The 17493-nt window shown below is 44.1% G+C and overlaps 1 protein-coding gene across 2 annotated transcripts in view; it reads left to right on the plus strand.

Annotated features, from left to right (window-relative positions):
- The first annotated feature begins 1670 nt into the window (after positions 1-1670).
- The window catches only part of CYP7B1 (cytochrome P450 family 7 subfamily B member 1), a 231250-nt gene continuing 215427 nt past the window's right edge, over positions 1671-17493 (plus strand). Inside the window, exon 1 of one of the 2 annotated variants that reach the window (XM_066578278.1) lies at positions 1671-1852. In XM_066578278.1, the coding sequence (XP_066434375.1) occupies positions 1773-1852 (80 nt within the window). In that variant the 5' untranslated portion in view covers positions 1671-1772. The remainder of the gene's footprint in view (positions 1853-17493) is intronic. The other variant, XM_066578279.1, reaches the window with a different exon arrangement.

The following is a 17493-nucleotide window of genomic DNA, read 5'->3' on the forward strand; positions in this document are numbered from 1 at the left end:
CCCTAGGGCAGTGTTTCCCAACTCCAGTCCTCATGGACCCCCAACAGGTCATGTTTTCAGGATTCCTCAGTATTGCACAGGTGATATAATTATCCTCAGCGCCTAAGACATTGCCACAGGTGTTCTTACTATAGGATATCCTGACATCATGACCTGCTGGGGGTACCTGAGGAGTGGAGTTGAGAACCACTGCCTTAGGGCTTATTTAGACGACCGTATATCGGCTCGGTTTTCACGCCGAGCCGATATATGGTGTCCTTGTCTGCAGGGGGGGGGGAATAGAAGAGCCAGGAGCAGAAACTATGCTCCCGCCCCTTCCCCGCCCCTTGCCACTATTTGCAATGGGAGGGGCAGAGCTAAGTCCCGTTGCTTAGCTCTGCGCCTGTCCTGCCCCTCCCATTGCAAATAGTGGCGAGGGGCGGGGAAGGGGTGGGAGCTCAGTTCCTGCTCCTGGCTCTTCCATCCTTTCCCCCCTGCAGACAAGGACACCGTATATCGGCTCGGTGTGAAAACCGAGTCAATATACGGCCGTCTAACTAAGCCCTTAGGCTGGCTGTCCACAGGCTAATTGTCATTGCGAGACCCGCAGTTATAAATCGCCCGCGGACCTTGCATGACTTGCTTTTCATAGGCTAACTATGGAAAGCGCAGCCCGACATCCACGAGAGGAGAATCATAGCGATTCCCCACTCGCGGGATTCAAATCGCGGCATCGCGGATTTGATGCAATTCTCCGCAATGAGCCTATTAGATAGGCTCATCATGGAGACCTGTCAGTGCTTCCCCCTCCTCCCTCCTATCGCAAGTGATATTCCGCCTCGGCCGTGGACAGAAGGGCCTTTAGGAATTAAAGTTGTATCCAGAAAAAAGTTTTGAAACACAAAGACAAAAACATTTACTGTATCCCTGAGGCTGGCTTCACACGGGACCGAAAACCTGCAGAAAAATTTCGTGGAATGACCGCATGGAAATACCGCAAGATTTCCATGGGAAAAATGCAGCTTCAAAACCCGCGGCCTTTTCGCCACGGATTTTGAAGTGGCTTCGCCGCCTGTTATCTGCTGTGTAGAGAAGAGAGGCCGCCGCAGTAACGGGGAAAGAATTGACATGCCACATCTTTGAATTCTGTGCAGCATGTCAGTTTCAGTGCGGCTTGGCCGCAGCGTGTGGCTGAGATTTTTTGCAAATCTCGTCCACTTTGCTGGCTAATCCTGAGATAGAAAGCTGCGGGCAGAATTTCCATGCAGAAAGTCTGCACGGAAATTCTGCGGCAATTACGCCGTGCGTGAACCCAGCCTAAGGATAAAATACACTATGTTTTTAAGGGGTTAACAGATGAAACGGCTGATAACAGCATACAAATAACAGCCGCAAATAAGATTATACAAAGCAAACAAATCCGTTTAAAGTGGAACCACAGCACATAATAACAGCGGTGGAAAGTCTTGGGGGGTTCTCGTAATGAAACTACAATTACAAGCATGCTCTGGGCTCTGTAGTCCTTGGGGAATATGTGTTCTTTTGCAACAAGACTTCTTCCTGACAGTTTCTTGCATGCATGGAATGGAATTTCTCGTGTTGACAAGCCTTTTCATGGAGCAGGGATCATGGCCTGGGAGGGGTTCTACTCTCACACAGCCAGTGTCATTTCCACGCCCCTATACAGGGTACAGGAGAATGTTTTGTAGTGAAACTATAGTGTCAGAGTGAAGTGTGGATCTGTTACAGAAGTACAGTCTGGGGAGCAGCCAGAGGCGAGGTTTACCAGCACCATGAGTTACGACCTGCACTTTGTCATTGGGGTTTCTTTATTTGTTTCCTTTTTACTGATGTTCTTGCTAAAAAGAAGGAGGTAAGTGTAACAATGTAACAATTGTACAGAAGTAACACTCTGCACCTTTCACGCTTCACGCTGTAGTTCTCTATCACTAAATAAATAGAATCAGGAAATAATGTAGACGCGTAGTCTGATGTGCAGATGTAATAATGTGGGCACGGCGTGTTTGCTGGAGTGAAGTTCACAGGCATGCACAGAGAAATGCAAACACTACCTCAACCATAGTGAATGCACTGGATGAGAATATCAACCAGCAAACGTATGTGCATGTATGAATTGTATAGGAGATAATATACGTTTTTCTGTATATACGCTGTATCTTACGGATCATTATGCGCCGCTTATTATGTCCCAGGGGAAAAAAAAGTCATTATACAGCAAGCAATGAAGCCTCCATGTCAAATTGAAAGCACATGAAGTCGCAGTATGGCGCCAGAATGGTATGGGTGACGAATAATACATCTGTACTAAACAGACAATAGTATAGTTATAAGGGCAAGTCTTAGCTGCACTCACATGGGCGTTTCGGGGAAATGTCTGCAAAATCGGATTTAAACAACATTAGCAGACAAACGCCATCCATGTGTTGTCCGATGTCCGTGTTGCATGCACCATTGCATGCCCTATTCTCATCCATGAACATGGACCAGAATAGGACACGCTTAGATCTTTTCACATACAGCGGTGGTTCATGTACAAAATTGCATATGTGAATAGCGTAATTGGCTACTATGAGACCATTTGCTGTCTGAGACTAATCCACTGTTGCCTCTAAGAGGAGTTCCCTGGAAATGATAGAGTTAAAAATTACCACACCCTGTAGGTAGGCATACTTGTAATTGGATTAATTTACATTAGTTTTAACTGTTTGTTATCCAGATTACACAGTTTATTCGCATAGGTACGTTTGAGTTCTTTTTTGCTGCTCTCTTATGGAGTAAGGAAACGGCAGCCTGTGCCCAAACGGATCCATCATATGATGAAACAGTGCCGAACCTACCCATTTACCATAATGGGGTCAGTTTAGTTTGTCAGCCGTGTGTATGGATTCTGGCCTTTGGTTTTTAATACCCAATCACTTTTCTAAAAACCTGTATTAAGGGTTCGAACATTGGCTAGTAGGAATACTGCCTTCCAATAGGTGGCGCTGTAGAGGTATTGTGCCATCTTCCTTCTTTGCATTTTTAAGGGCTATCCAGAAACCGAGCCTGACAACCCTCTGTCAGTTCACGTAACAATCCAGTATTGGCTTTATATAGTAGAATTGGGATACACAACGCCAAGAAGATTTTATTAGGGACCTTGCACACGGGACGGCACAGACGGCACAACGCACTGCAAGGTGCGATAAATTCTGAACCAAAATTTGCAGGCTACTTGCGGATTTTGATGCAGAATTGAAAATGGCTTAAAACCTGCCCCTAATACTGTATCAAAACTCACAGTGAGGGCACATTCAGACGACTGTATATCGGCCAGGTATTCACGCCGGCCAATATACGGCATCTCTCTCTGCAGGGGGAGGAGGCTGGAAGAGCCGGGAGCAGTGCTCTGAGCCCCTGCCCCCTCTCCGCCTCCTCTCCGCCCCCTCTCCACCCCTCTGCACTATTTACAATGAGAGGAGCGGGGATGGGGGTGGGGCTAAGTTACGGTAATTAGCTCCGCCCCTGTCCCGCCTCTCCTCATTAAAAATAGTGCAGGGGGTAGAGAGGGGGCGGGAGCTCAGAGCACTGCTCCCGGCTCTTCCAGCCTCCTCCCCCTGCAGAGAGAGATGCCATATATCGGCGTGTATACCCAGCCGATATACGGTTGTCTGAATGCACCCTAATTCTGTATCAAAACCCACAGTTAAGCCGCTCTCGCACAATATGCTTTTTACCGTGATTAGCGCGATGTCCCGAATTCCGCGCTAACCACAGTACAATGCCACCATTGATTTCAATGGGGCCTTGCAGACCAGCATTCGATTGCGGCATTTCAAACACCACAATTTTTTGGCGCTGTCTACTCCTATTTCTCTTTTTAACGCACCTCATCACCCATCACAGTAATGGGGTGTGTAAAAAAAAAAAAGGCTGACAAATGCTGTAACATGCGTTCAAAGGCGCCACATGAAATCGCAGTAAAATGCAGCGGTTTCACACAGCGTTTTCTGAACTAATGTGTGAGAGCAGCCTTAGACCTGCGGATTTTGGAGTAGAACTCCACAACTGCGGTGCTGGTTGTGTCCTGCGGTCCCGTGTGAAAGGTCCCTTTTATACAGACAGTATTTCCACACGTTTATAATCTGCATGGTGTGACGCTGGACTTTGTAGATCAGTGTTTCTCAACTCCAGTCCTCCGGTAACCTCAACAGATCAGGATTTCCGTAGTATTGTATAGGTGATGTAATTATTGTCAGTGCTAAAGAAATGAATAGAGGACTTTTCCCTACGGCTACTTGCACGCTTGGTGTTTTGGTGTGTTTTTGGTGCATTTCTGTGATGGTTCTCAGTAAAAGAACAACCACATTGTGCTCTACTGGCTAACAGGGAACCAAACTTTTTTCTTGGTGCATTTCTAACATGCAGAAAATAAAAAGCATTAAAAAAAACGTGGTTTTTTTTTATGCCTTTCTTTTTTTGCTGTTTCGATAAATACCAAAGGCCGGCTGCACACGACCGGATTTGCATTGGGGAATCCGGCATGTGCATCCACCTCCAGGTTCCTCAGCAAATACAGTCCATAGCATGCTGTGGGAAAGCGCTTTTTCCTGCACAAGAGCAGAAATTCATTGCAATTTTCCTTTCGCAGAAGAAATATCACAGCATGCTCTATCTTTGAGCGGATTCCACGCAGATGGCTTACATTAAAGGCAATGGAAGCCGTCCAACCTGTGGTGCTTCTGTAATTGACATTGCAGAAAAGTCGGGGATTCCACATTATTGCTAGGCGATGATGTGGGAAAAGTAGGGGCTAAAGAAAAAACATCTGTACTGCGCATGTCCGACGGCCTTCCAGACCATACGCAGCACAGAAAATGGCAGGTACACGGGATCACCGGCCGGTCACAGGGTCGGATTTGACTGCAGGATCCCACAACCGAAATCCAACTTGGTTGTGTACAGCCGGCCAACAGGATATGCTCAACTCATGATCTGTTGGGGTCAGCGGCTGTTCACATCATGATTTGGGTTCTATCTTAGGTTTCCGTCCTTGGACTCCATCTGGATCACCAAAATCGTCATTCAAACTGTACCTATAATAGAGCCACAGGCTTTCAATACTCAAACGGAGAGCAAGGAGGCCTTCTTTTTAGTAGGTTTGCAGAGTTTCTCCTATGGTTTTCAATTGGAGACTTTGCATCGCGTGCATCTAGCCCATTGAAAGCAATAGGAGATTCGATGCAAGAGCACATACAAAAAACAGAACGTGCCGTGATTTGTACGGCGATGCGGGAAAACATCGCTCATGTGCAGAGGCGTAACTTGAAGCTCCTGGGCCCCGATACAAAACCAGTAACAGGACCACAAGTATGATGCTTTATTCATAGTACTGGGCTCACTATATGGAGAGGAGTGGCCTTATGGGCCCCCTAAGGCTCCTGGGCCCGGGTGCAACCGCATCTCCTGCATCCCCTATAGTTACACCAGTGCTCATATGTATGATTCCATTCAAAAGAATGGTGTTCATATTCGTGCGTCTTGCAATGCACAAATCCTGCGCAATTTTCTCGCCTGTGTGAAGGTAGCCTAACAGAGAAGTTATACTGAATCTTTTCTCGTAATCTATATATCTGTCTCCTAAGCTCATCCTGCTCTGTAACATACTATCCACAGGATGGAATGCAGAATCAGTGTGACCGATTCACTTCAATACAATGCAAAAAAACCTAAACATTAACAGTCTTTTATACAATGAAGATCAGGCCGAATGCACATGACCGGGCCAGATTCCACATGCGGGATCCCATAGCGGAATCCGACCCTGTGCCCGGCCAGGGACCCCTGCATACCTGTCCGGATTCTTTTCAACAGTGATACAGATGTGCCAGCTGGCGCACATGCGCAGTACAGACAGTGCTGCGCCGTCGCTAGGCAATGACGTGGATCCCGCGGTCTTTCCGCAATGGTGATTGTGGAAGTGCCGCGGGTCGGACGGCTTCCATTGACTTCAATGGAAGCCATCCGCGTGGAATCCAGCTCAAAATAGAGCATGCTGTGATTTAAAAAAAATAAAAAATTTTTCCCCCTACGAGCGGAAAATTGCAATTGATTTCCACTTGTGGGCATGGAAATCCACTTTTACATTGCATGCTTATGGCAGGTATTTGCTGTGGATTCCGCAATGCAAATCCGGCCGTGTGCATTAGGCTTTTTACAATGAATTTTATCTTTGTTTCAGAAAGAAATAGAAGAAAATGTAAACCGTGTTTCTCCCACGCGCGAGTATGCAGCAGTACACGATGCCGTGCGTACTTGCTGTGTGCCGACAATCACCATGCAGTATCTTGGCGTGTATGCGCACGTAATAAATGCCATGGTAGTGCAGGCTGCAGTCTTTTTTGCGCACTGTTTGTGAGAAGCACAATTGAAAGTAATGTACCGTGTATCATGCGTGGAAAATCTGAGCGTGTAATACGCTGTAAAAACCACTGGTGTGAGAGAGAGCCCTTAACTGTATGTCCCATGAGTGGTATGCCCCTTTTAGTCAAGCTGATTATTGTTCGTACTCATTCAGCCTGTTTAGACATGCAGATCATCATTGAGAATCGTTCACTTCTCGGTCAGTGTTACATATGTGACTCACTGAGCGGGGGGGGGGGGGGGGGTTAAATGCAATGAGAGGCGAATGATTTGGTGATGATTTTTATGCTGGCTGAAGCTGCACGACGAATGAAAAGTGAACGATTACATATGTAATTGGGGGATATAAAAGGCTGAACAGTCTTTCAATTAAAAGGATAGTCCATTTAAAGGTACAGGCAACTTATTTACAAAGGACATATAGCTGCTATACAAATGAAGGAACCTAATTTACGCCTCTTGGGGCTCCTGTCCACGGGTAATCTTGCATTGCGTTATTCACGTCCGTGAGTAATGTAGTGCGCGCTTTCCATAATGTTGCTAAGGAAAGCACAGCCCCCCTGTCCATGAGCGGGGAGTCATAGCCATTCTCTGCTTGCGGGATTCAAATCGCAGCATGCTGCAATTTTCCGCGATTCTCTGCGGTGAGCCTATCTGTCAAATAGGCTTACCTCAGAGAACTGACAGTTCTCTCCCCTGCTCCCCGACGGCAGAATATCACTAGCGATATTCTGCCTTGCCCGTGGACAGAGGGCCTTACTCAGCCATATAAATTTTTTCCAACATATCAGTCTGTAAATAGCTAATCTATTCATTAATTGCCCCATCATAAGAAATAAAATACTAAATTATTAACAAGTTTTACCTAGAAAATCACTATGTATTTACCTTGTATGTTGCAACATAAGTTCTGCCTAGAGCATATACTAAAAATGGTCCCCCCCGGCATCCGAGCACTTTTGTATGCGAGTCTGCACATTGGTAATGGAAACAACCTCTCGCTGTATCACTTCTTTGATGGCTTATTGTCATACTCACGGCTTTTTAGTAAACCCCACAAGAAGAAATCAAGTGGCATCCAGTCGGGTCGTCTTGATGACCACAGATTTTTCGAAATTAATAAACCCCCACAATATCTTTCTATCTCCCCCATACTTGCATTAGGTGTGCTGCATGCTGCGCCATCTTGTTGAAAGCAACCTTCCATTAAATTTTTTCACTAATTTGTGAATACAGGATTTTGTCATTAACTTGTTTCACTATACTTATTCTGAAATACCCTTTGATATTGTCTAAATGAACCTGTTTGCAGTGAAACTCCCCTTGAGCAGTGGACTCTCGAGGTCACTTTGTTGAGCGGCGTGATGGTTTCGATAGACATGGGGGAGAGCTTTCAGAAATCTGCAAAATCTTGGTCCATGTCAATTTTCAGATGGAACCATACAGAAATTACAAAGTTATTGAGGAATCTTTGGGTTTCCTAGCGAGAGTCTCGCCTTGTACCTGCATTGACATAACTCCTAGAACTTTGCTCCATTTACGTCCCTCCATACTACTTCATAAACCTTTGTACCTCCTGCCCTTTGGACTTCTCTTATCATGCCTTCAGTAAATACATTGAAGGGATGAACTACGACATAAAATGAAAGCATGCTTTGAAATGCTACAAATTTGTAATCCACATAACAGCTCAATTTCCTCATGGACTTGACACAGATTTTTGCCACAGTGTGTGGATGAGACTTGTTAAAATCAAATCCACTTTGTTTCCACATGAAAATCGGTTATGTAAAATTCACTTTGAATCTGTCCTGTGTGAACATACCCAAAGGGGCAACTATGTTCCTCACCTCCCTCGTTAACCCAATAAGGACCAAGCACTGTAAATATACAGCATGGGAATAAAGTTTCTGCTCCTGCAATCTAGCATGAGCAGGTTGGGTCTTCAGATGTTAGTAACCGCTGCTACCTTCTCTTTTGTGGACTGCTCTGAACTTCTACTGTGGACTATATTTGTGGACTCAATGAGGGCTATGTAGTGAATAGAGAAAGTGGAATTGCAGTTTCCGCTATTCGACCAGGCTATCACATAATCCCTGGGTGCCCTCTAGCACAGCAGAGCTGCTGGGTCTTAGCAGACCCAGATCAGCTCTGCCAGTGGGATATTTTACCCTGTAACTGGGGCTCCTGTGGATGCTCCAATTACAGTGGAAAGTTTTAAATGATTAAAATATAAATAAAATGACATTGTGAATGTCCCACAGTGGTCTAATATAACATCATGGAGGACATAGATGTGAAAAAATTGAATATAAAAAAAGAAAAGGACCCACCACCAATGCCAAGCTAAACCATCTCCAAATCATGTCCCAATATCACAATTTCCACCATGTGAAAGCCGAGTCACTGCGGGGAATCTCTTCATCCCATTGCTTTCAATTGGGCGGCAGCAGTGCCAGCCCCATTGAAGGTAATGGGAGAACTCTGCAATCTTCTGTGACAGCTGAGCCAGGGGATTCCTTCATCCACACGGGGAATCCTTCACCTCAGTCTCAGCTAAAGGGATTTTACTGCTGCGTCTGAAGGGATTTCCCGAGGGGATGAAGGAATCCCCTGCTGCGACTGTAACAGAGGATCGTGGAGTTCTCCCATTGAAATTAATGGGCAATATTGTAGGATAATAGAACATGCTGCGATGTGTTTCTCACATTGCATCGTTCATGTGTATGAGCCCATTCAAATGATTTTTATCACCCATGTGAAAACACCCTAAATGTCCAAAACAAAATAGGGAACCAATTACTTTATTTTAGTGTAAATATATTTAAAAAATAAACAACTATACATTTTAAAAAAATTCTTAAAAAGCTAAGTCTAATGAAAAGGAACAGAAAAAAATTCAATGAAAAAGATATAAAAAAAATAGCCCTTTATGTCACAAAAAAAAAAACACACACAAAAATAATTTTGGTAGCTGAAGAAAAAATATAGGTTCCTAAAACCCCCACATGGGTAAAATCCCTAAAAAGTGTTGGATCCTTTAGAAGCGAACACACTGGTGTTAATATGCCCACTCGGTTGAGCTTCATATCAATGAGGCTAAACTGCAAAACCAGATACAACCTATGGACACGTGTGGCACTCCTTCTGAGAGAATGCCATGCTAAGGATGGCGTTGGATATTCATGAATGGATTTAGTCTTTTGTATTTTTTGTACTATACAAGTTTTTCAGTTTGATGGAAACAAGTAGAAATAGGATAGATTAAAGGGAATGTCTTGTTATAAAATGATCTTTTAAATTTGATCCAACAATAAAACCAAAGCGGCTGTAATTCATCCAGTCACCCGGCCAGCTGTGGTATGGACCTAGATCTCTCTTCCTGCCAGTATTAAACAAAAGGCCACGTTTTACATTCTTTTTAATCCTATTGTGGTGTAGGGTTCGATTTAAATACAACCTGCAGTCAGATCCTTCACCCCGCACCCCACTACTTCTAAACCCTACATTTCCAACGGGAAGGATGTCAGCCCATTTACTTGGTTGCACGTTCTTAATCTTGCTACTGTATATGATTTCTTGCTACGTGATGATGTTCTAAACCTCTTTCCATGCCAACTACAAACCACCGCCTCACCACGAATGCTGGAGAAAGATACAGGTCTTTCATATTCTTCCTTCTCTCACTAACCCCTGGACTAAAATAGAGCTGAGCCCCATGGAAGCTATTTTGTTTATTTTCTCCTATATCTCCAGGTATCCTTTCCAGCTTATATTGTATTTTGAATGGAGCCTTAAATAAAATCAAACTTCCATTTATGGGAGAAAGATTGAGGTTTCGTCATTGACTCTAGAATGCTGGCATCATTGCTGTGAATTCTTAAGTAAGAACAGCTGGCGGGTCTCATTGACTGAAACATTGCGAAATGTACTTCATATGGTCCTCCCTAGAATTCATGCCTTGCACTCTGAAATCCTGGCTTATGTTTCCAGGGTTGTTGTGGTGTAGGCACACATCTCCATATTGGTGGACATGCCCCAATGTAAATCTTTCTGGAAAAGGGTGACTCATCTCTTTACCTCTGTTATAGGTCCATCCTATAGACTAGACCCCTTGGTTCTCCTTTTGGGGAACAAGTCAACTGGCATTCGTAATGCCTTGTTACAGCATGCTACAATGGCAACCCATATTCTCAGCAGTGGCGTCAGCCATATTCACCATTTGACCCATTGATCAATTGCATAACCAAAATTATGCTATATGAGAAACTAAAGTCCATTCGGTTAGATACAGATGCTTTTTTTTGATAAGATATGGCACCCATGGTTATCATCCAATCATGTACCCAATCTGCAATTCTGTATTCAACTATTGATCTTCTTCAGAGATATTTGAGAGCCATCTTTTTGATTGTCTCGGTTTCATGCTACATTGACCCTTCACTTTGTTATATACACACTTGTATCTGTCAGCTGTAATGTTCCCCTGCCTGGGGTTATTTTGGCTGACTGTTGCCATTTTGTTGGGCTAAAATCCTAATAAGTACCTTTGAAACATAAAACAATAAAACCAGCGGTACTTACCCATCCCCAGTTCCAGCGATCCAGTGCTGCAGCCCCACGGAATTTGTTGTAGAACTGACACCACAATAAAAGCTGCAATCAGAGGCTGCAGCAGTCGGGTGCCGTTCCCCTGGCATATGAGCAGATATGCAAGGAGAACAGCATATTGGTATTGTTTAAAAGGGAACCTGTCACCAGGTATGAGCACTATTAACTAAGTTATGGTGCTCATAAAACAGATTCCATGGAGTCAAGATATTTTTTATACTTGCCCAGCTCCCCAATCCAGCGTGGTCACCCTCGAAACTCAGCGTGGATTATGCATGCAGACCGCTGGCTGCAGGCTGTGCACATGTATATGTCCTATAGCAATCAATGTGAAAAATCTGCAGTACTGTAGCTACATAGTGGATTTGATTTTATCAAATCTTATTCCCATGCTATGGAGAAAATGCTGCATATGCATTGGGTATAAATAACCTTGCGTTTGCTACAGAATCCATACCAAAATCCTCATGCAATCATGTGAGAATATAACCCTAGCATATATAGTATATCAGTATAAGATCATTTTATGAAAGGGTACAATATATGTGATGTGGTATGTTTTGTCTTCCCACTGAGAACACCTTTACATTGTTGTCACGCAAAGTGTAAAGTGCCGACTCTTGCATTTTTTGACACTGGCATTTATCATTTCTTTTTGCGGCAAAAAATGACATGTCCAAATACTAAAAGAACCCTTAGGTTTCAGGACATAATTTTGTTCCGTAACCAGAGGGGAAAGTGATATTACCTGTTGTAAGTCTTCTGCCCTGATGCCCCTCTGATCTGCCGAGCCCCATTTTCAGCCGTCCAAGATACATAGTAACATATGTCCATCCAGTTCAGCCTAAAAAACAATGAGATAGAAGCCAATTTTTCCCATCTAGGGAAAAAAATTCCTTCTTGACTCCAATACCCGACGCAAGGTTTTGACTACCTAATCCCCACAGAGCATTAGTAGTCTTAAGGTCCATTTGCATAGGACGACTGTCAGGCAAGCAAAGCCCGACACTCGTCCCTGTGTGTCTGCGCTCCCATGCTCTCACATGGGAGCTAGCAGAGCTGGCTGGTTTGTGGAGCACGCAGCAGGGGGGCGGGGCAGTGCAGGAGATTACTCTCCTCTTGCTACCCCGCCCCTCTCCATTGAGATAACACAGCAGCCGTTCAGCTGATCGATCAGTTTAAACAGCGGCTGTTCAGTAGTGAACGGCCGCTGTGTTATCTCAATGAAGAGGGGCAGGGGAGCGAGAGGAGAGAAATCTCCTGCACTGCCCCGTTCCCCCTGCTGGCCGCTCTGTGACACAGCCAGCTCTGCTAGCTCCCATGTAACAGCACGGGAGCGCGGACACAGAGGGACGAGTGTCGGGCATCGCTTGCCCATCAGTTGTCCCGTGTAAATGGACCTTTAGACTACCCATGCACATGTTAGAGAAATTACAAATTAAGTATCAATTTTATCTTAAACTGTTTTATAATTATTTATGCCTTAAAAAAGTTTAGATCAGACACATAGAAACTCTTTGGAGGGCTCTTCCATTGAGATATCTACATCAGACGCAAGACCTGTTTTACCAAGAATACAATTCTGTCTTTATTCCTTATCTAATGAACTAAAGTTGTTTCTAACATAAACCAAGAAATACTGGATCTCGGACAAAGGTTTTACCTACAAGAAGATGAATTATCTTTTACAGATCTCTCTACTCTATAAAAGAGTATAGAGAGTACTCTATAAAAGAAATCAGATCGAAGCAGCTGATGAAGTAAAACACAAACACTGTAATTAACATAACCGATGCCAGATAGACATGAAAACCAAGAAGAATGTGTAAAGGTTATATACTAAATGGATTTATATGAATACAAGTTATAACTGGTTATACATTCTATTACAACACTTACTATTCATATGATTGGCCCATTGTAGGGGTTGCTCCTCCTCAAAATTATATCGAAACTGTTGAATGAATAATAAAGATAGAATCAGCATTCACAACACCTTGTCGTGATGTGTAGCCTTTGTTGGACTCTCCAAACTCGTACCAACCACACCTAATATGGCACCTGCAGTATATCCAAGAGCGTGTTTGCGTTAACACACTATACCTGCTCTGTGATTGGCCAGCACACATGATCAGCATTGGCCAATTAGAGAGCAGTGCACAGTGTGCATTAGGTAGCTAGAAAATAGCAGAGGCCATATTGGACGGCTGAAAACAAGATCCCAAAACAATGGATTGGGGCGACATTGGCAGAGAAGAATAACAGCAGGTAATATACTGTTTTCCCTTTTGGTCCTGGGACAGAATTTTGTCCTAAAAAACAGAGAATTTCTAACTGTGGGTCAATAGGAAATTATGAAATGCACTAGAAACAATGTATTTTTGTGCTGATGTTTTTTTTTCTCAGGTTTGGTTCATTTTTGGAGTCTTTGGCATTTTATTTTCAAAATCGCAATATGTTATGGGTCTAACATTTTTCTGATATTTTCATGTAGACTTGTGTAAGAAAAAGCACCTTTAAAAAATGCAGACATCATCAAATAAATGCATAGGATTTTTCTGGCATTTTAACTAAATAAATAATCTAAAGAAAGTCTTAAAAGTGTTGTCCCACTTCTGGCTGCTTTGCTGCAGGAAGCAGACAACTCCATACATTATGAAGTTGCCCGGGTTGGTATCCAACTCCAGGTTGAGTCCTATTGAAGTAAATGGTACTTAGTCTGCAATACCAACCCGGGCCACTGTGTAACGTATGGAGCCGTCTGCTTCCTCTAACAAAACAGGTAGAAACAGGACAATCCATTTAAGGTTATCTGTTTCATTTAGCATGGCTTTATATAGGGCAGTGATGGCCAACCTTTTAGATACCGAGTGCCCAAACTGCAACCCAAAACCAACTTATTTATCGCAAAGTGCCAGCACGTCAGGGGGGCGAAGCTTATAACGACGTATGATTTTACCCTCCTGGTTCTAAAAAAGGACAGGGCCGCTTCAAAATGACAGGCTGCGGATTTGAACTGCTTTTTGGATGCGGAAATACTACAGAATGTCCTCAGCGGAAATTTCTGTGGAAAATTCGGCAGCATTTCCGCATCCAAAAAGCAGTCAAAATCTGCACCTGGTCTATTTTGAAAAAACAGCTCTGCCCATTTCCGTCACATGTAAACATCCCCCAGTGGTAAGTGACACCCCACAGCTGCCCCCAGTATAGTAGTGACACCCCACAGCGGCCCCCAGCATAGTAGTGACACCCCACAGCGGCCCCCAGCATAGTAGTGACACCCCACAGCAACCCCCAGCATAGTAGTGACACCCCACAGCAGCCCCCAGCGTAATAGTGACACCCCACAGTGGCCCCCAGCATAATAGTGACACCCCACAGCGGCCCCACAGTCTGTGCTGCAGCCACTCCGTGTCCTGCTCTCCAGCTGCTGCCGCCACTCCCTCCAGCCTCCACTGGCAGTAGTCGTGCTCATGCCGCCGGTGCTCCATCACCTGCTCTTCTGCTGCCGGCGCCGCTCTCTGCAGCATCCCTGCTACTGCCGCCGACACTCCGTGTCGTGCTGATGCTGCCCCCGATCTCTCTGCTCCGTCAACCTCCGCTGCCTGTCTTCCTGCCGCTGCTGCCTCTGCTCAATCCACCGCCGATGCTGGCGATTCCTCCAACGCTACCCCCGCTAAGGCCACACACGCCCCCAGCCTATTAGAAGCTGGGGGCGTTACAACATGTCAAACTCCTGTATTATGTTACCACCCCTAACTTCTGGTGGCGACATAATACAAGAATTATGGGGAGCTGTGGCCCCTGCTGGTATTTACAAGTGGTGAGCGGGCAAAGGTGGCGCGTGCCAGCAGGGAGGGCTCTGCGTGCCGGCTCTGGCACGCGTGCCATAGGTTCGCCACCACTGATATAGGGTATGTTAATAGACTGTTTTGCTAAATCAGATGAGTAGGCCTAGACTCATGTTCTGCATCAGTTTTTAACTGACAGGTTAACATTGCTTGTTTGGTTTGTTATAAATGTTATAGTTAGGATTATAATGCCCTTTATTGTGTTTTGGCATGGGTACTGTACTCATAAAATGGTGCCCTTTGTATTGTCATCCTTTATAGCATCCAAGACTGTTGGATGCTATTTTTTAATGGATACTCTTAACTGCAATTCCGTAGGACTGCAGCATTAAAGGTGATATACAATTGCTCTGTTATGCATTTTATGTATGATGATCATGGCCTATTAACTGTTGGTACAAGTTTTGACAGCAATTATTAACATATCTTTCCTTCACATTCCATTTGAGGAATTTTAGCCCACTTTTCTTTTTAGGCCTGCATTGTTTCAGACACATTAGTAGGTCTTTATGTTTGACCTTTTTATTTTAGGTATTACAACATCATCTTTATTGGGTTCCGGTCAGAACTTTAACCAGATGAATACAAAAGAGTGTAGAAGTAGGTGCAGCAACCCCAATAGAAAAAGTTATAGATCAGCTATGGGTACAAGGTGCTGCCAGCCTAAGGAATGCTCTATTATGGACAAGTGTGTAGATGACTATGATTTATCCATTCAGTCGCATCCGACCGTCAAGTCACTCTATGGATCAATGTTCTCCACACATTCCTGTCTTTCACCTTTTGTTTCAGTTCAGCGATTGACATGTTTGTGGTGGCCTTGATTGTATTTGGCCATCTTGTTCTGTGTCATCCTTATCTTCTCTTTCCATTAACTTTGCCAAGCACCAATACTGTTTCCAGTGAGTAAGTACGCATCACGTGGCCAAAAAAAGAGCCGCTGTTTGATGATTTTGCCCTCTAGTGTTATTTTCGGTGTGACGCGATCTAACACTACCTTGTTCGTTGTCATGGCGGTCCAAGGTATCCGTAGCATTTCCTGAGAATCCAACTTTCACAACCATACGTCATTATGGGAAAGACGATTGCATTGGCCAGTCTGGTTTTTGTTGCAATGCTGATATCCTTGCTTTTCCAGATCTTTTCCATTCCCTGCATTGCATTCCTACTAAGTGTAATTCGTCTCTTGATCTCGGGTCCAGATTGCCTGTTGCAATCAATTTTGGATCCAAGGAAGATGAAATCTTGGACCGACTCAACTTCATCATTGTTAATTTTTATGTTCACTGTACCGTTGCCTACTGCGGTCATGACCTTCGTTTTCTTGCTGTTGAGGTACAGTCCCATGCGTTCACTTTCCTTTTGCACTCGTTGAATAAGGTTTTCCAGGTGTCAGTAAAAACCAGAGTAAAAAAAGAATACCTGGGCAGATGGCGCAACTCTTTGCAAATAATTGGTATTTGAGAACAGGATAACCTGATTCCAGCACATTAACACGTTTTGGGGGTGCAGCCCCTTCCTCAGAATGGCTGAGATGACTCACAGCTTCTCTTCATTCATGGATGCAATTATGAGGGTTGTCTCCTATCCAGGTATTCTGAGGAAGGGGCTGCATGCCTGAAACGTGTCAATTTGCCGGCTATGCCATCTGCCCAGCTTTTTTGGTTTTACCTTGGTTTCAGATGAATACAAAACCTTCATTTAATTTTTCCTAAGCTATCCATTTTTTTTACATGATTGCCTATAATAATCTAATTAAACGTTAGACAGATCACAAGACATTTCCCTCATTCTGCAAAAGGTTAAATTCATGGTTCTTTTAATAGAGGCAAACTGGCCATGTCCCTATAAGACAAATTGTCCCACTACTTTGTTTTGCCAGGAAATGCCAAAAATGTCTAATAGGTTAGAGTCTGACCTTTGGGAACCCCACCTATTTGGAGAATTGGGATGACTTGTCCCCTGTTCCACCAGGAGAAATGGCCATTACATTCAGTGAACAGAAAAGTGATACATTGGCTTTACCAAAAGAGGGTCAGAAAACCATTTATCTTCCAATAGGTGGGGGTAGGGGCGCAACTATAGGCTCAGGGGCCAAGGTGCAAAAGTGGCTGCCAGCCACGCCGGAGGATTGCAGAATTTCTCCCATTGTTTTCAATAGGGAGACATCTCTTATCGCATCGCACTCGCTTGCACCTAGCACGTGGTGCAATGCTGCCACCCGGCCCTATTAAAAACAATGGGCGATGCGAGAGCATGCCCAAAGATAGGATATGCCACAATTTGTTTTATGGCATCGCGATCCGATGTGGGAAACTATTGCTCCTGTTTATGATCCCATTCAAAAGAATGGGGTTCATACTCGTGCAAGATTTGTGCATCACGCAACGCACAAATCTTGTGCGATTTTTCTCAGGCTTGCGAAGGCAGTCTTAGGGTGTGTTTATTGTATTTTTGAACCACAATTAAAAAAACACAGTGAATACCACATGCAGTTTTTCAAAAGCAACATACGTTTTTAGGAAACTGCATATTATTAAAAAAACACGTTTTTTGATGCGTTTTTTCATTGTGTGTAAAGTGTACAATTTTATGTACAGGAGATACCCAAGTTATACCAGCATGTTCC

The sequence above is a fragment of the Eleutherodactylus coqui genome, chromosome 9, assembly GCF_035609145.1.
Source record: "Eleutherodactylus coqui strain aEleCoq1 chromosome 9, aEleCoq1.hap1, whole genome shotgun sequence".
In the NCBI taxonomy this organism is placed as follows: Eukaryota; Metazoa; Chordata; class Amphibia; order Anura; family Eleutherodactylidae; genus Eleutherodactylus; species Eleutherodactylus coqui.